The following is a 19,623-nucleotide window of genomic DNA, read 5'->3' as shown; positions in this document are numbered from 1 at the left end:
CATCTCGCGCAACCCCAGGGTGTTCGCGCACCCACATGGTTAAGGAACCTCTGCTCTCGAGTATCATCGCTGTTAGCGAGTATCATCGCTGTTAGCGAGCAGCTATGAAGGCCGGCACGGCACACGAGGGGGTGGCGATGCCGGCACCATGTCCGTCCACCCGCCCGGCCGCCTTTGTGTCTCAGCAGTGGCGCTGTTTGAACACCGCACCACGGTATTCAATTGAGGCCGGGTCGACTGGCACGCGCACACACATGACGCGCACACGCAGAGAGGAAAATTCTGTTACAGTTTTCATGTTATTTTTTTTATGTTTCTACCACAGCTTGGGAAGAATGAGCACGGGAAGGGCGGGGTGGAATGTGGGGGGTGGAATGGGTGGGGTGGAGACTGCACGCGGCAGTGAAAAAACTGTGGCCTGGTTCACCACCCCCCCTCCCCGTAACGTCTGACGTCCAGTCGTGGCACAATCTAAGCCATGTGGTGTAGTAGGTGCCCAACCCCCCCCATCCACCCTAGGGCGTTGCCGGAACACGGCGAGCTGGGTTAATATCCAGCCGTACCGTCGTCACAACCTTCAAGTGAGAAGGGGGTGGTCGTGGTGGTGGTGGTGTGGGAGTGACGGTTGTGGGTGTGTGTGGGGGAGGGAGGTGGCCGCATCTCGGATTTCGTGCCCGTTGCTCCCGGGATTATCCATGACGGGCCCGCCAGGTGTAAATCATTGACGCCGGGGCGCTGCTGCTGTAGCTGCAGCAGCGGTGCTGAGCGCCGCGTTGCCCCATTGGGGGGAGAAGGGAACGAGAGAGGAGAGAATGCCGGGCGATCAATGGGACAGCGCCGACATGCTCCGTGGCTCCTGGAGGAGCTCTCACGAGGCTCTCACGGCCCGGATGTGCTGCCTCGGTGGGTTTGGCGAACGTCCGTCCGTACGTCAGTCTGTCAGTCCGTACGTCAGTCTGTCAGTCAGTCCGTACGTCAGTCTGTCTGTCAGTCCGTACGTCAGTCTGTCTGTCTGTCAGTCCGTACGTCAGTCAGTCTGTCAGTCCGTACGTCAGTCAGTCTGTCTGTCAGTCCGTGCGTCAGTCTGTCAGTCCGTACGTCAGTCAGTCTGTCTGTCAGTCCGTACGTCAGTCTGTCTTGTCAGTCCGTACGTCAGTCTGTCTGTCAGTCTGTTTCACGGGTGTCCGTTCTCGAGAGGGCTGGAGGCGGACGGAGGGTGGGAGGTGGAGGGGTGGGAGGGGCTGGGGAGGCTGGGAGGTGGAGGGAGGGCTGGGAGGTGGAGGGAGGGGCTAGGAGGTGGAGGGAGGGGTGGGAGGGGCTAGGAGGTGGAGGGATGGCTGGGAGGGGCTGGGAGGTGGAGGGAGGGCTGGGAGGTGGAGGGAGGGGCTAGGAGGTGGAGGGAGGGGCTAGGAGGTGGAGGGAGGGCTGGGAGGGGCTGGGAGGGGCTAGGAGGTGGAGGGAGGGGCTGGGAAGTGGAGGGAGGGGTGGGAGGGGCTAGGAGATGGAGGGAGGGGCTAGGAAGTGGAGGGAGGGCTGGGAGGGGAGTGGTTAGCGACTGTCAGTTCCCGGGCCACGTGGTGGCCACTGTCACACGCGGCGTGGCCAGCGTTGCCACGAGCGATGTTGTTAATACCCGCTGGAGTTCAACGTTGGGTTTTGGGGAACTGTACTAGCACTCCATTATCTTACTATATAAAACTGTTGTTGCGGTCAGAGCCAATAAGGGGATGCTGCCAGTTGTTACTTGCCACAGAATTTTGGCGCCACGCTGGCTAGGAGATGTTAACTATCTCGCCAGGTCTACAGGAGGTCGTGGGTTCGATCCCGACCCTGACGCCTGCTGCTGTATATTTGGAGTCTGCGGTGTCTCTCTCCCCGTGGTAGCGTGGATTTTTCTCCGGGTCCTCCGCTTCTTCCCTCATTTAGAATCAACGATATGCGTTTAAGAGTCTTTGGCTGCTGCACATTTTTACATGACAATAAGCCACTTAGTTGGGCTATCATTTCTGACCAAGGTCGCTTCTGAACAATAAAAAATAGTTTAAGAGCGGAGGGTTTGGGGTGATTTACTTTTGGCCCGAGTAACTCACTTCTGTTGATTACAGAGTGGTCCAGATGCCTTGTAAGCCCCCCACCCATATAGTTTTTTTGGTATAGCCCTGTGAGCCATTTGGCTCTTGAATCGGGTGCAACCACAACAAACAAAAAACAAAAACATGAACAAGAAAACATCTTAAAGTGACTATGTGACTGTGCAAAACAGAAAATCCAGGAAAAAACAGCAAATGATTCCAGAAAAAGCACCGTACACCAACGCTGTGTGCAAAAATCCCAGTGGGATGCAAGTCAAACAACAACAACCACAAGACAACTTAGATTTAGGCCATCAGTCAAACTCCGTACTACAACAAACAAACATGGCCAAACCAACACCGGTGACGATTATCTGAACTGGTCCCGGGCCTCCCCTAGGTCGACTCGGCCTTACATGAGCACCTGGTGGCGGTGTGTAAAACATCGCCACAAAGGAGACAAAGGCGGCCGGGCGTGGTGCTGACCACCCCACCTCCCTTGTGTGCCGGCCTTCATAGTTGCTCGCTAACAGCACTTGCCCCAACAGAGGTCTGTTAAAGGCTATACGGGGGATCTTTTTACATTTGAAGCAATTGGCGGGACCCCGGGGTCCCATCACTGCCCCGGGGTGGGAAAAACCGCGTAGCGACACGAGTCTTGCCTTACCGACAACAAAACTAGCGGTCAATAGATTGGCCTCGTCGAGAGCTACACGGGGCACTAAATTTCGTAAAAAGTTGAAAAATTACACAAACACGTTAAATTCACTACCTGGGGGGGCGGGCTCGCCTTGGCAAAGAAGCTGAGGATCGACGGCTGACCGGAGGGCGTTGTCGCCGCGCGCGACTGCGGCGGACGCCCCCCGGGGCTCGCATTTGGCCGGTGGGGTGGCGCCCATCGTGTCGATCGCCGCCTGCTGCTGCTGGCGCTTGTTGGCGCGAGTCTGGGGTGGCGGCGCGTTGCTGTCGGGATCACGAGTGGGCGGACTGAAAAATAATAATTATTGACATGATTTTTGCGGGACCCCTGAAATCCAGCGTACACGCGTGCAGAAGCAGCCCATCAGCCCTTTTGGGCTCTCCGGAGCAATATGATCCAACAGCATTCGTTTAAGCAAGCCCAACTCTGGACTGGACCCCTGGGTCCCGCCAAATGATTCATTTGTTCCAGTGAGCAGGTTAGCAGGGTTGAGCGAGTCTGCTTCCAGAGGCCCCTCTCCCGCGCCGTGCGTCTGCACGCGAGCGCGTTCTTTTTTTTTGTCGCAGCGAGAGAGCTTTTTGTGTGTGTGTTTTTTTTGTTTATCCATTTATTGTTGTCCGGCCTGTCGCGCTCGCAGCCAGTCGCACTGACAGCACTTTACCCGTCCCTCGCCGCTATTTGGGTGCTGCGGACACAGGAGGCTCAGAGCCGTTGCGAGCGATAAGCCCCGTCGGAGACACGCGGGGGCTTCCACAAAACAGCGCCTCCGCTTCAGCACGGTTGGCTACGTGCGTTCCCAAAGAAGTCCAGCGTACACGCGTGCAGAAGCAGCCCATCAGCCCTTTTGGGCTCTCCGGAGCAATATGATCCAACAGCATTCGTTTAAGCAAGCCCAACTCTGGACTGGGTTTTGACCTTATGGGTCTCATCAGCAGAGCCAGGCTTCCTTAAAGGAATTCTGCTGGGTTGCAAGATGTTGTTGGCAAGAGCACTCCGTCTAATTATAATTTTGATTACGAAACGTTGTTTCGACTTTGCGGTGAATTGTGGGCGTCGGGGAGAGTGGTGGCATTAATTTTACTGCCCTTTTATAGTCGTGATGAAGAAAAAACTGTTACGCACATCTTGCTGGTAAATACAGCGAATGAAACTCCCGTTATCCGTAGGCACACGATGCGATTGTCGTCATCATCCGTCCTCCACATTAGATCCATGCCCGGATAAGAGGAGTAACCTCCTCCTCTTATACGGGTGGGTCGATTGGTAAGTGGTCTCCAGTAAGCGCTGTCCGCTTCCTGTTATTCGTGATTGATTTGTGGGTCGGATCCTGTAAGTGTAACTGTTTTTTTGATGACTTACAATATTAGCCGATTTAACACGTATGAGGCTTTCACGACCAATATTATCCATAATATTCACAAGGCGCAGAGAGGGGCGCGTACGCATGATCGCGAGCGGTACTTGGGCATGCGAGGCTAACGTGGGGCGGCGTATGTCGTGTTGTTGTGTGTCCGTGTCTCTGTGGCGTGAACCCCTGCAGATGAGCGAGACCGCGTTCAGAAGAAAACTTTCACGAAATGGGTGAACAAGCACCTGATGAAGGTGAGAGAAAGCAAAAGAGAGAGCGAGAGAGAGAGCGAGAGAGAGAGCGCGACGCCGGCAACGCTCTGCCACCTCTGCCGGGCTGTTGCGCCGCCGCCGGCGCCAGCCGCCGGCGACTGCGACTCGTCGCATCGCTGCCCCGAAGCTCAGCACTCATCCCGACTCCCCGAACCTCCACCATCGACCCTCGTGATTCAATCCCAACAGCGTCACGGGATATATTTAACGTCAGCTGCGATGTGTATACGTACGTTGGACTTCTTTCGCAGCCGTACGTAGCCAGCCGACAAAACATGCAGTCGGCCCCAGCCGACAAAACATGCAGTCGCCCCCCCCCTATTCACGGCTAATGCACCCGCGGTATTAGCCAGGGGCGGCCGCTGCGTTCGAACTGCAACGAGTGGCCGAGTGACTTGGGGGGTGGGATGGGTGGTTGGACTTGCAGCATCGTGATAGATAGAAGATAGCTGTGGGGAGGGGGGTGGACTTCGTCCAGCAGTGCATAGACCATGGCTCATGGTGATAATCATGATGATTATGATTGCTCCAATTTTTTTAGTTTCTCCCCGACTCTATAAACCCCAAAAACAAATGACCGCTGCTAATCAGTCGGGAAGGCTCTCACGACATTTTCACCAAATGTATCGGTCAAGAGGCAGAATAACGGACGTATTGTCACTGCAGAGGACGTGTGACACCACAAAGGGCTTGGCGCGGATTCCGGCATCGTTGACGTCTCGCAGCCCGGACTACGCCGCTTTTCATCGACTTAATTAATCGCACTTACATTTCCGGCGGGGGGGGGGGGCGGTGAGGGGGGCAGGGGGGGGTGTTGGGGGGAAGTGGCAGAAAGGGTAAAGGAGGAGGGGGAGCCGCAGTTGCGAGGGTGACGGATGTCCACGCCGACCGTCGTCCCACGTCATTTGTTTACCCGCAAGACTTTGCGGCGGTGTCTCCCGAGGTCTTCGTCTCAGCAGACGCACAAAGCTTGCCGCCGGCGGAGGGACGAATTGGACAGAAGGACAGCAACAATTATTTCGCCGCGTCGTTGACACGTTCCAACAAAGCTGACACGTCCCTGCTGTCGGAAAAGCCTCCTCCCCGCACTGTGGGCAAGCAGCTCCAGCTATCCAAACACGACGAGGGCCAAATGGTCACCGAATCGTCGAACGGTCCACTTGGTTCCAATCACGCACTGATCGGAAGCAGATGGGCACGGTTTAATTTAGAACGGCAGCCCTTGATTGAGGTTATTGTAGCACACGTGATGGATGATACCCCTTGGTGATGGATGGTTGGTTGGCGTTCGTGGTTAGGAAGCTATTCAATGCGATTTACCTGTCGGGGTGTAACCAGGGTGTGGCGAGTTTTCGCAAGGTACTCCACTTTTCTCTCCACACGAAGCCAAACTCCCATTCATACAATTTTGACAAACATATGAATCTAGCAGGGGCCCTCCTGAAAAAGAGTCTTGAGACTCAGCGAGAGACGTCCGTGTATAAATAAATAAAGGGTATTACTGTTGTCCTTATTTATATTTGAATGTAAATAAATATGAGTAAGAGCTGACTTTGACAAATGGGGGCAACAGTTTCGGAAAATCAAGTCATTTTAAGGAATGTTTAATTCGGAGGAAATGCCTCGCACATCCTTCAGCCAAGGTAAGGCAGATTGTCAAGAATTCGGTGGGGAAGGCGTGCGGGTCTGGCCACAGTTGTAATGAAACCATTCGTGGCTTCCTCTGCCATTGTGGCCTCCTCTCAAACACGAAGCTCAACATGGTCGGCATGCCTGGGGTGGAGCCCCCAGTTCCTCCTCCCTCGATGCACCCGAGAGAAGTCGGTGTAAAGCGGTCAGGGGTGGTTCACGGTGCGTCACTCACCGACTTGATCCGGTCACTCGCTCGCTCACCGGCGGTCAGCCACCTCCCTGTCACTCTTCTATCGCTACTACCCTGGTTCGCTGCTTCCGTAAACTTCACTCGTTCATTCCTCTAACCATTTTGAAGGCTCGGGCTGCCAGACTCTTGACTGTTTGGTCTCATCCACAGTGTTGAACACAGCACCGCAATGTCATAAACACTCACTCCACTCACTCACTTCGCCGTGAAATTTCTCATCCACCCACCTTAATTGTCCACCCGTCCGCTCCCTCGCTCGCTCACCCTCTCACCCACACTGCAGGTCACAACAACAAAAACGTTTATTCTGAACAACACTTCTTTTATCCTCACAGGTTCTTAAAACAACCTTGCCCATTTCAAGAATCGTGTAAACACTCATGGATTACAACTTTGATGGTGCTATAATCTTGGTTCTTTCGGTAAAGTCACGTAGAAGGGAAACAATAAAATCATAAAAAAATAAAACAATAAATTTATCACGTTTCGACTGCAACACAAGCAATCATCATCAGGTGTGAAAACCACGGCAAGAAAAAATTCTTGCTGTGGTTTTCACACCTGTGACTTTACTGAAAGAACCAAGAATATGAATCCCTGCAGTCACAAAAGCTTTAAATCAAAATTTGATGGTGCTGTTCGTTGCGGGTCGCAAGGCACTTTGGGACACTGCCTGCACATGGAAATTGTAAAAAAATAAAAATCTGTAGAAGTGGCCAAATAATCCTGATAAAGTAGGACACGTCTGAAAAACGTCTTTTAGACTGCAAAAGATTCTTGAAATTCATTGTCAGGCATGATGCTTTTCTGGAATTTTTCAAAAATAATTAATATTAGCATTTGGCGGTTTCTAACCTGCTCGCTCATTCCAGCTGACTCACCCTTGAGCGCGCAGCCGATTGTACTTGTGCCGCACGTGGTAGGGGCTGCGCGGGGCGTTGATACAAGTCCGGACACAATTAGCGGGAGTCACTCGATTCCCCATCGGCTCGCCAGAATTGCGCTTTTGTAGCTTCTCTCTCTCTCTCTGGCTTCGCCGGCGTGTGTCGGTTCACAGATCCGTCACACGTAGGTAGCACCGCCGGTCAGGGCGGAGGGATTGAGTTTTCTTTTTCTCCGCCGCCCGAGTTCACGGAGAGGGGGAGAAAGAACAGGACCGTTGTTACAACAGACCCCGCGATTTCACAACGTCGCGTTTCTTCAACGTGCGCTGTCGGGCCCCTTTCTTGTCCGGGGGTTCGGGCTAAAACCCCGCGATTTGTGGGATCGCAAGGCGACGGAGCGCAACAAAGCTCCGACACGCAGACTCGTCGTTTATTTTTTTGTTGTTGGTCAGGTCACGTCACTAAAAGGCCCCCGTGTGCGAGGCGCGCCCTCCTCCGCACGTGCTAACAGACTCCAATCCAAGGCGCGCAATTTATCTCGCGAGCCGGACGCAGCGTTCGCTCGGCAAACTATTCAAGCAGGGGGCCCCCCACGTCGCCGCGCTTGAACTTGGCTGACCGCCCGTCCATGGCCCCTGGCGAATGTCAACTTGAGAATATTTGTTCCGTGGCAGCGTCAGCCCCCCCCCCCCTCATTGTCCCCCCCCCCCCATCTCGACCCCGGTAAGTGACTCTTTGTTTTGGAATTTGGAAGGCCGGGCAGCTATGAGGGCTTACAGACACACCAAGCCCTCTTGTTCCTCTTTCAATTTAGTGTGCGCGCACCGGGTTTGTGTGTGTGTGTGAATCAGTCCTGGGCCTCCGAGTGCCTGCAGTAGATAGTCAAGCGGTAGTGTCGTGGTGAACGCGCTGCGCTACGAACCTGCCGACCCGAGTTCGATTACCGCTCACGACCAAAACCAGTGGCGAATATCCGAACCGGTCCCCGCGGGCCTCCCCTAGGTCGACTCGGCCTTAAGCGAGTACCTGACACGGCGCGTGAACATCGGCAAAGGCGGCCCCGGGCGTGGGTGCGGCGGCGCTGGCCACGCACCTACTCGTGGACCGTGCAGGTCTTCTTCGGGGCGACTCGCTGAGCGGCACTTGCCCCAACCAGTCTATGAACGTGAACTGTGGATGTTTGAGTGAGCTGCTGCGCTCCAGCACGCGCTGGCCTTGGCTGCATGCCTCTTCCTCCACTCCTTTGGCATCGCACACGCCCCTTGCTTCTTTCTGGCGCAGGACGCAGCGCCCATTTTCCTCCTCCCTCCCCTCCCTCGCTTTTGCGCCACTTGTTACCATCGCAGACTGCCCGCCTCCGTCTACGAAACGGCAGCCTTGAGATGCGGCCGCAGTTATGCGACGGCGTCGTCCGTCGTCGTCGCCGTGAGCCTGCGGTCCGTGCACTCTTGGATGAAGGCCGCCCCGCTCGTGCTCGTGGTCGTGGTCATCGCCCACGATGCCGCAATCCGTCGTGCTGCAGCGTCGCACGCCGTAAATCGTCGCGTCGCTCCGTCCTCTCGGATCTGTTGCCGCTTCCCTGTGGCCGCCACTCTCCACGATTAGTGCCTCGTCCGTCGGCCCTCTTCCCTGCTAGGGAACGCGCCCTGCCCATTCCCGCCAACAGGGGGGTGCTGCTTCTTCTGTCTCTCGCTCTGTAATTCCCAGCGTGCACCTCTCGAACCTCTCTTTGTGCACTTGGCAGCGCTTTGGTTCGTTTTCTTTCATCGGCGTCCGTGTTTCCGATCCGTCCGTCGCAGTCGGCAATTCATCTTCGGGCACATCGGATAACGCAGCCTTGCACGATTCAGCAATCAGCTTCACAAAAGCTGCAACATCGCTTTCTGTCGTGGCGTGTAAGTTCAGCCCAAGTCGCCGGACAGAATCTCCCAGTTTGAAGTCGCGAATCGAAGCAAAACTAAACAGTAATTTCCTGCTCAAATGAGCATTGACGGCCTTAAGTTAGCGGTGGAAGTTCCCCGTTCCTGTGACAGGGGCGAGTATGCATTCATAGGACAACCACGCATTTTTTGAGCCCCCGGAAAGGATGATGGGATGAGTCAACCCCCCCCCCCACCCCCAACCAAGACTTGAACTCGCAACCTTTTCCATCGCGAGCCACGCACTCTCTCCCGCTCGAGCCACCTGGCAAGGCCCGAACAGGGCAGCTGTTTAAACCGCTCGGGCACGGAGACAGAAGAGCAATCAACGCTGTCTGAGAATCTGCGAGTAATTGTGTTTGACGGACACGATCCACTCCTCCCTGTTCCACGATCGCACAACGCAGGGTCACAATTCGGTAGTCACAGATTCAGTTATTTTTTGGCACTGTCTCGTTTCCACCGTCCCGTTTGTCGGTGCCTGTTGAAGCTCGCTAGGCCTTGAACGTCCACGCCCGTTGGGGCCCGACAATCGAGAGGGCAGTGGTTATTTACGCAGCGGTTAAAGGCGCAGACCTGCACGCTCGCTCTCGTGCCACCGCTGGCAGAAAGGGTCTCCACTCGAGGCACCTCAATTTAAAGATTCACCTCCAGAGTGATTTTTGGCCTACTCTTCCACGCCAACATCCTGGAAGGTCAACTAACTGCGGTGCACCCATTCACACCGCTGCTGGGTGAACAGAGGCAGAGGGTGAAGAGGGGGGGGGGTGGGAATTCAATAAACTCGCCCCCCCCCCCACCCCATTGTCGTGCCGGGAGATGGAATCGAACCGGCAACCTCTGGATCGCAAGTCGCAGTGTGCCGACCGGGACTCGACCCGTTATTCGAATCGTTTGTAAGTGATCGATTCTGACCTACATGGAGCGCTCGTTCCCGTACAACGTCAGCCCTGGGGAGACAAAGGCGGTTGGGTTCGGTGTGGGCCACTCCATCCCCATTCGTGTGCCGTTGAAGCCCCAAGTGGTGCTCGATAACAACTGTTGGCCCGACAGTCTATGTAGGCTACACAGGGGATGCTTGTATTTGCTTGTACGTGTGTGTGTGTATGTATATATATGCACGCATGCATGTGTCAGACAGCTGTTGGTGAACGCTTGGGCCGTGCGTCAGCGTCTGTGCTTGCATGCCGGCTCATCAGGCACCCCCACAATGTCTTGTGGTGACCTGGTGGCTCAGAGGTCAGTGGTGATGAGCTGGCACCTCGTGAGATCGATCCTGGGTTCGAATCCAGGCAGTCGCTTGTGATTTAACCAGGGGGTTCTCAAGTTGGGAGTCCGATGATGGCAATGTTATCCCTATATCTAGATCGGCTCAAAGCCTCCCGTAAATCACGTGACTTTACTTGCGACCAACGCTCTTCCTCCGCCCAGCTCACCGCCGCTCGCTGCTTCCTTTTCCCTTCTCCCCCTCTTCCCTTCCCTCTCATCATCACTGTCCTCTAATCCCCCCCCCAACCCCCCCCCGAAAACTTTGACCCGGTCATTCCTTCTCCCCCCTTGCCCTCCTGCCCGGCCGCTCCTCCTTTCTTCCTCCTGCTCATCCGTGAGCCGTGCCCTCTCGTCCGTCGCGTCTTGGGAACATCCGTGTCGGCATCCGTTCCCTCTCCAATAACTTTTCTTCTTCTTCTTCCACACATGATACGATATCCTTGCCTTCGCTTCCCCTTCCTTCCCCATGGTGCTGCACGGGCAAAACGTCTCGCATGATGTACGTACGTTTGGGGCTTCTTTCACACCGTACGTAACCAACCGCGCTAATCGGACGGGGGTCACTTCGTCACGACGACGGGCGTCAGCGGCCACGACTGGCGTCGTCTAATCTGCCGCAGGACGTCGATGTTGTGAGTTCCGCCTGGCCTCCCTCGGCCCCATCGCTTGACGCGCATTCTGCGGAGGGCCAGCATGCGACAGCTGGGCCGGGAGGGGGGCTTCTCCTCTGCCAGCACACGTGGCCTGCCCCCCCCCCCCCCACCTTACCGTCCCACCCCACGCCCTCGCCCCTCTCCCCTCCAACCTCCTCGTCAACTCCCACGCATCACCCACTCCCCTCCCCGGCTTCCCCCCTCCCTCCCTCCCACTGCCTGAATTCCATCCAAAAATGTCTTGCGCACAAATGAAAGATTATAGCCGCCCGCCCCCCCCTACCCCCCACCAACCCCCCACCCAAATGCCGGGAATTTTCGCTGATTATTTTTGTCGGACGCCAACTGCGGCCCACGAGGGCCCGGCGCGGCAATCGCGGCTTCGTCTGCGGTCGACTCCCCGACAAAGCTGTCGCCAGCGAGCCCGCCAGCCGAGCCACCCACAAAGCCACCCCCACAGAGCCTCGCACCAGGCCCCCGCGTTTGTCTCGCTGGCCGCGCGAGACTGGAGTGGGGTGGCCCGTGGGCCAGCAGCAGCCACGGCCAGAGCGAAGGTGGTCGAGGTTTCAAGGTTCGCTCTTGTTTCACCAGATGTGAACATTTCAGATTCCAGGATGTGGCTCGTTTTGAGCCACCACATCTTTTTATCGCAGACGCAATAAAAGATGATGAAGTACCAACAGTGACGCAAATATGTGGGCTCAAAAACACAACCGCACTGCAGGGGACATCGAAAATACCGCACAAACTTGTTCCCGCGAGCGAAATTTGACTTTGACAAATAACTTTTAAAATACCGTTCATCCGACAATGAAGTTAATGATACAACTAGTTGGATTCAGGGCGATAATTGCATTTACTTATTAACAGACGAGGATATATATTTTTAATACAATATATGTATATACTTGATGTGGTGTGCCGGGTGGAGATATACGTTTGTGGTTCGCCAACACGGGCGGATGTGGCTGATATTAAAATGATTAAACTCAACTTTTTTTTTATTTTACCAGGTAAGGCACACTGAGCTAAGTAGCTCTTTTTCAGAAGCGGCCTGGCCACAAACAATAGCTCAACGAAGTGGCTTTTCATCAGGTGGACATTTATAGCAGCCAAATACTCTAAACGCACGTTGATTCCAAATGTGGAGGGGAAAAACCGGATGACCCGGAGAAAAATCCACGTGACCACGGGGAAGAGAGACACGTAAACTCCAAATATACAGGCGTCAGGGTCTGGATCAAACCCACGACCTCCTGTACACCGTGCGAGGTAGTTCACATCTCACCACCGGCCGTCCCCCTCTACTCTACGCTACTCTAGCTCCCTCCTGCTCGTCTCTGCCATGCTCCGCTGACATTTTCTCATCCCACAATGCTGCCGGGGTTTACAGCCGACTCCAAATTGTCAATCGGTCGCCGTGTTTTATTGTACCGTGTCGGAGCCCGGTGAGTTTCGTTATCGCTCGTTATCGTTGTTTTGCGAGCGAGGACTGCAAGACGCGGTTAGCCCGATGCCCCCTTGGTGTGCAAGACATGATGGCAAAATTGGTCCTATGGCCACAATTGTCCATAGCATTATGGCCTTAAAAGAAAAACAATCACAGAGCACACGGTTTACATGACGAGCAAAGCGGGTTTTTGCTGTGTGTGGCATTTATTTTTTAATGCCACACACTGGAATTGAGGCAATTTTGTGTTAATTGTGCTCACCCACCACTGCCAACGCAGCAGCAGCAGCATCACCACCACCACCACCAAATTTGTTGTAAATAAATGTCAACAAAGCAACCAATCGCCGAATCCACACGTTTGCAACTGATGCTGCTATTTAAAATGGCAATTAACGATGAAGCAACTTTTGCTCCCCCAGTCGAACAACAACGAGAGCTACTAAACGTTTGGAGCACAGGATCAAAAGTCTTTCGTGCGGAAATGCAACATCCAAGAGAAAGATTTGCTTCCGTGCGGCCTGCTGTGATAGTACGAGCACGAATTAAAACTCGTGCAGAGGGCATCGGTGCCCTCTGGTTAGTGTGTGGTGTGTGGGGCAGGGACGGGGGAGGGTGGGAGCTCTACATAGCTCTGGAATAAAAGCTGGCACCCTGCCCCGACATGTCGTGTTATTAATACCCCCCGCATATTATAGGCACCACAAGCCACTGCTGGACTTGGGTCAGACTCCTTCTTTGTGTGGCTTTAACAAACTTTCACGGTGGCGAATTTTTATATTCCACCCCCCCCCCTCCTCCCCCAGAATTGTTTTAAATGTTAAATTGTTTTTTATCGGGCCCAGAACAGACATGTGCGCTCAGTGACAGTCGTGACACATGTAATAGTGCTGTTTGTCACTGGCGCCCCTGGCATGTATGGCCTTTTGGTCTGTGCTCAACAAAGATGGTGACTCATCTAAGTACTATGAACTATACTATATTTTTTATACCAGGTAAGGCCCACTGAGCTATATGGCTCTTTTTCAGAAGCGACCTGGCCACATGATAGCTCAGCGTTGTGGCTTATCACGTGGAAATGTATAGCAGCCAAACTCTAAATGCTAGTTGATTCTGAATGTGGAGGGAAAACCCGGAGACCTGGAGAAGAACCCACTTGACCAAATGTACAGGCGTCAGGGTCGGGGTCGAACCCATGACCTGGCAGGGTAGTTACCATCTCGCCACCGTGGCGCCCCCTAACCAGGCTAACCAAGCCCAAACTCTGCTTAGCTTCCAGGATATGATGGGCGCAGGGGTGCATAGGTCGAAAGCAATGTTAACGTTCATTTAAAGCCACGTCAGAAACTAAAAACCACTCCATTGGAAACCTCATTTGCCAGTAACAAAATATGATAATTGTTTTTTTACCCTTTTATCTGGCAACAAAACGCCACCTTTTTTTTACAAGGAGTCATGTTTACATTGACCACAATACCTGCGGTCGGAACGCAAAACCACTCGTCATTACGGTTGAGATTCATACTTAATATCTAAACAATCGTGGGTAATCTTGGTGAGGTCTTTCCTTGGCTGTGATTGTTTAGATAATAAGACCACTCTCGTATCTTATTTCTTAATTGTTGCACCTCTTCTCTTTTTGGTCTCTTGCGTCGTTAACTCGCTCCCCTCCTCTTCGCTGTGATTGTTTACATTCTTCCCTTTCCTTTCCCTTCATGTTACCTCGTTCCCACTCTCAGCACCGAAGACCGGAGGTATGGTATTTCACATGCAGCATGTCTGATTAAATTCCTAATCCTTTCTCACCGTGTGTGGTGCACGTGCGTGCGTGTCTGTGGGTCTGCATGTCTTTCTCTTTGTTGTGCGAGCGTGGCGCGCCGGCCACCCACCCCTTCGTGTGCCGTGCCAGCCCTCATAGGTGCTGCTCGCTAACGGCATCTTGCCCCAAAAACCTGTTGAGGCTATACGGGGGGATCTTTGTCTTTGTGTGCCCTAACACGGTGAGCCGTGGAGTCGTTGAGCGTCGTGAAATGCTTTGATTATAACCGTTAATTACTTAAGAGTGTGTATGAAAGGCAGTAGGGTGTGCACGTGTCTTCATACTGGGCGAACACCATTGATTCGCAGTGGCCGGTTCTTGTGAATTATATAAAATCCACTTTACTTTCTTCTTTATCATCACCACCATCAGCCACGATCTTATCCACTGCTGGACAAAGGCCTCCACGAGCCGGCACGGCTATCTTTCGTATCACGATGGAGCGATCCATCGAGCACCCGCACACTTATCTGATTTTAGTCGCTCCATCTCGGCAGCGGGCATACTCTCTCTCGGGGGGTGCCCCATCGTTTGGCTGCCAATCTATCATTGTGCAGTGACTAACTCGGAGACGCTCAAAGTTGGAGGCACTTATTTTATTTAACCGAGCACTCTTTGCACAAACACACACCCTACGCTGGTATACACTCCTCTGTCGCTCGCTTATACACAACTCTACGTGGGTCGCTAGCCTATACACAATGCTAGCCTATACACAATGCTAGCCTATACACAACGCTAGCCTATACACAACGCTGGCCTATACACAACGCTAGCCTATACACAACGCTAGCCTATACACAACGCTAGCCTATAGACAACGCTGGCCTATACACAACGCTGGCCTATACACAATGCTAGCCTATAGACAACGCTAGCCTATACACAACGCTAGCCTATACACAACGCTAGCCTATACACAACGCTAGCCTATACACAACGCTAGCCTATACACAACGCTAGCCTATACACAACGCTAGCCTATACACGACGCTGGCCTATACACAACACTGGCCTATACACAACGCTAGCCTATACACAACGCTATCCCTATACACAACGCTACCTTATACACAACGCTGGCCTATACACAATGCTGGCCTATACACAACGCTGGCCTATACACAACGCTGGCCTATACACAACGCTGGCCTATACACAACGCTAGCCTATACACAACGCTAGCCTATACACAACGCTAGCCTATACACAACGCTAGCCTATACACAACGCTAGCCTATACACAACGCTGGCCTATACACAACACTGGCCTATACACAATGCTAGCCGTCTAACACTGACGGCGCTGAACCGAGACAGCCAGCTAGCGTCTAGCAGCGCAATGTCGAGTGAAGACGACAGCGACGAAAGTGGCGATCTTCAACAGCACGACGGGGATTCCACTCCATACGACAGCCCCGAGCTCTCGCTCAGGGGCCCCTTTTATGCTCCCAGCTTGGAATCGCTCCGCCCCGGCCACGCCCCCTCTTTAGAACCTACCAGCGGGTTCCCGGGGCCTCCCTCACGTGCCCCTTCTGTAACCTTTCTCCCAGATATCCCCTCCGGTGTATCACGTGGCCTGCTGACGTCAGGGCTGCTGTAAGCCGCAGATCCCCTTCCCCACCAGCAGCCAGCGCTATGCTGCTGCATTAATTATTCTATGCCACTACAATTGCGATGTCGTTCACATCTCAGAGCCAGGGCCCTTCAGACGACAGTCAAGCGATATATATTTCTTTAATTGTCAGAGAGCTGGAATTAAGCCAAATTAAGTGCAGAACCCAATATGACGTGATGGTGTTTTGCCGATCACGCTGATATCATAACCTCCACTGCATTTGAGAAAGTGCAGTAGCGGCTGAAATCCATGGATTCGAACCCAGGATCTGAGTGGCGCCGGCTATAGCGCTGTGACCAAGGCCACCTCTTCCAGCCACAGTCGTGAAGTCTGCAGCGCAAATTCCACCACCGAACCAGCCAGACCTCGTGCCAGCACTGGGCAACCTCTCGGTGTTTTCTACTTCCTCCAGCGCCGAACAAACCTGCTGGGTTCGTTCGCACGAGGTCTCGGATTCGCACGGTTGCATCGAGTAGACAACGAGCCAAGAACTGTTATGTTCATCGTGATAATGATGCTGACAATGTGCGGGGGGGGGGGGGGGCGTGTACGCTCTCGGTACATTCGGCATGAAATACTCGCGTGAACCGTGGATGCCGATGGTTATCGTGCTGCTGGCTGTCACCGCGAGTGGCGTGGAACGACCGTTTTGTTGTCGGACTAACAACAGCCTGCCGTGAGAAGAGTAGCACGATGTTGTTCTCATGCGCTTGTGCGTGCGCGTATTTTGGAACTTTGAACGCCTTACCCCCCATTGTAAGGTGGAACGAAAGCTTGAATGAGCAATCGGCTCCGTGCGTCTGTCCGTTAACGACGATCCAGTGTGAACGGGAAAAACTCTCGAGGCCTTCTGTGTCAATTAGAAGCGCGTGGCCTTTAAAAATACTTTTATTTAAATAGGCGACGTTTCGGGCAATGGCCCTTCTTCATGGCACATAAATGGAGAGTGGACCCAGTAGAAAGAGTGGACGATACGAGTTGGAGACTGCACTTGTTTACACCATGGGGCCTGATGAGAATGCAATGTAAATAAAACATTCTGATAGGCAGGGCTGTTGGTCGAAACGTTGCCTCTTGTATATTTATCATTTTAAGGCCACAGTGTTAGTTGACGAATGTGTTTTTGTTAAGTGTGCCTTGTGCACCACTAGCCAACAACAGCAGCAGCAGCAGCAAAGTCAACTCATTTGTTAAAATGTGAACACAACTCGGCCATAAATTTGTGTGGCTATTATGCTATAGAAATCAAGCCACATTTGTTCACATGATAGAACCCAACACTTGGAGAACATCAGAGACTACCTGCAAATATCCACGCAACTTTCTTTTTGCCAGGACAGCTGCCCATCCCCTTTCCTGCTGCCGATTTCTTTTCCCCGGCTAATCCAGAATTACGACGCCATCGTCAACGCCCGCATTCACGATGTTTTTTTAGTCCCGAGCTCGCGAACATTGGAAGGTTTCTTTGGTTTTCTTGAAATGCCATATTGCATTGAATTGTCACATATATATATAGGTGACAGTGGCATGACTCGGAAATAGCAGGGCTGTTACTTTACCCGTCCACGGGTGGCGACTGTGGCCGTATGGGATCGCGTTTGCCACCTGACGCAGGGGTTTGCGCTTCAATCCCACTAGACACCCTGGTTAATACTACAGGGGCAGCCGCCTTTAGGGGATCCCCGAGGCTGAAATAATTAAATTGCAGCTGGGCACTGCAATGATGTGATGACGTGAGGCTCCTTATATGTATGTACTGTATGTTGAACTTCTTTCACACTCTGGATAGCCAGCAGTGCTAATCGATGGTGCGGGATGGTGGGGCGTTTTAAGCGCCCATTAAATAATTTAAACTCGTAACGCTGCTCCACCGCCACGCAGCATTCGCTCACTCGCACGCTCTCGAAGAGAGAGAGAGATAGGGGACGACTCAGATGCGCGAGCAACCGCAGACGAGCAGAAAGTCAGAAAATCCCCACTTACCCGCAACCTCCAAGTTCTGTGGTCCTCTGTGTATTAAGATATTTTCATCCAACTAATGAGTGTTAACACGTGGGAGGAAACCCACGGACACACACGTGCGCGAGAGGGGGCAACACTTTATCCCATCCACGTTGGAACAGGTTGGGGGATCCACACTCAGTGTACTGCCTTTTTTTTCTTCCCCCCAGGCGAAACAAGTGAAGGCTGGATCAGAGGCCACGTGCAACGCCGCCGCCTGGCTAAAAACACAAAACCCACTTAACCCCCCGTTGTCCGTATCCCTGTTTTGTCGCCCCGTCCGTCGTCACCGCAGGCACGGAAGCACCTGAACGACCTCTACGAGGATCTCCGCGATGGCCACAACCTCATCTCCCTGCTGGAGGTTCTGTCCAACGAGACGCTGGTACGCGAGCGGCGGGGAATGCGGTGCATGGAAGGAGGCCTGTTGCGCATGACCGGCGTTAGCTGCTCAAACGCGATTCACTTTGGTCGGCGCAGCGAACGCTCGGTGGCCGTGACCAGGAGTCGAACTTGGACTCTGTAAAAACCCAACCCCCCCCCCGACTCCCGCCACCCCTTCCTCCCATCCCACCCCCGCCCCACCGACTGACTCATTGGTATTCGAAGAATTCCACTTCTAATCATATTTTCGCGCCAGCGTCGATTTATTTTGGGTCCATGATTCGGAACGTTTGTCGCACGTGCACATTTTTCTCGTGACATGTTCAGAAAGTCCTGTGGTAGTATTTATTATTATATCATCATCATTATTATTGTCTAAGACGTCATTCCACACAGCATCCCAGCTTATCAGTGTTCCTTTGCAAAGACAGCATCGCATTTTTACTTAAATTACCAATCTCAACTTTCCTTTGTGCTGTTCATAATTCTGTTGTTTCTGTTTTCTGCGGATTTTTTTGTACCTTGTTTTACTGCTTTCATCCTGTTCTCTCTTCCTTTCTCTCTCTCTCGCCCCCAACCCAAAATGTCCCCTCCTTATGTTATGCCTTTTTTTTATTTCTGCATTTTTGCTCTCTTTCCTAAAATACATCCCATCTTTTCCGTTCACCCTGTCTGTGGTGCGTCTAACCCTCCCGACATTATATTTATTTTAATATTTTCTTCATTTTATCCAAACTCTCCCAAACTGCACCTTTCCCTTGGCTCCCTGCCCGCCGGCTTCCCCACAAATCCCCAAAACTTCACCTTTTGATCCTGACTGGTCCTGACCTTTGACCCCGACCGCCCCTGGCTTGCTATTGGCCGGGCAGCCCCGTGAACGCGATGTGATGCGCAGCTTGCGGTTGGTGAGTGGCTCAGCCTGTGTCTGCGCCGAGCATGACGGGAATGATGCTGAGAAGGGGGTACGTTGGCCGCGCATTAATGTGGTACCATTTAACATCCACAACAGTCAACGCTTTCATTATAATAATCATTAGCATACCATAACATTGATATTACCGTATTCTCTGGATTAAAAGGCACACCGGCGAAATATCTGCGTGTAAATACGACGCAGGCAACTGCACGGGAGTGTTTACAATCAATGTGCGTTCAGAGTATTTGGCTGCTATGAATTTTCACAAAATGATAAGACACCTTCGTTGAGTGATCATTTGTGGCCACGTGGCTTCTGAAAAAGTGCTATGCAGCTTAGTTGGCCCTTACCTGGTAAAATAAAATAAAAAATAGTTCAATTTAATAACACCGTGGCCTTATTAAGAAAGAGAATATAAGAGGCGACGTTTCGAGCA

General features: G+C 52.9%; 1 protein-coding gene across 1 annotated transcript in view; it reads left to right on the top strand.

The window, feature by feature from the left end:
* LOC116946707 (microtubule-actin cross-linking factor 1, isoforms 1/2/3/4-like) overlaps positions 1-19,623 on the top strand; it is a 340,281-nt gene that overhangs the window by 109,487 nt on the left and 211,171 nt on the right. Inside the window, exons 6-8 of the mRNA XM_076069967.1 lie at positions 4,313-4,374; positions 18,183-18,272; positions 19,141-19,233. Coding sequence (XP_075926082.1) covers positions 4,313-4,374; positions 18,183-18,272; positions 19,141-19,233 — 245 coding nt within the window. The remainder of the gene's footprint in view (positions 1-4,312; positions 4,375-18,182; positions 18,273-19,140; positions 19,234-19,623) is intronic.

The sequence above is a fragment of the Petromyzon marinus genome, chromosome 27, assembly GCF_048934315.1.
Source record: "Petromyzon marinus isolate PM22_M1 ecotype Great Lakes invasive population chromosome 27, UKy_Petmar_22M1.pri1.0, whole genome shotgun sequence".
Lineage (NCBI taxonomy): Eukaryota > Metazoa > Chordata > Hyperoartia > Petromyzontiformes > Petromyzontidae > Petromyzon > Petromyzon marinus.
The sequence above is the reverse complement of the archived record's forward strand: the minus strand, read 5'-3'. Positions and strand labels throughout refer to the sequence as shown.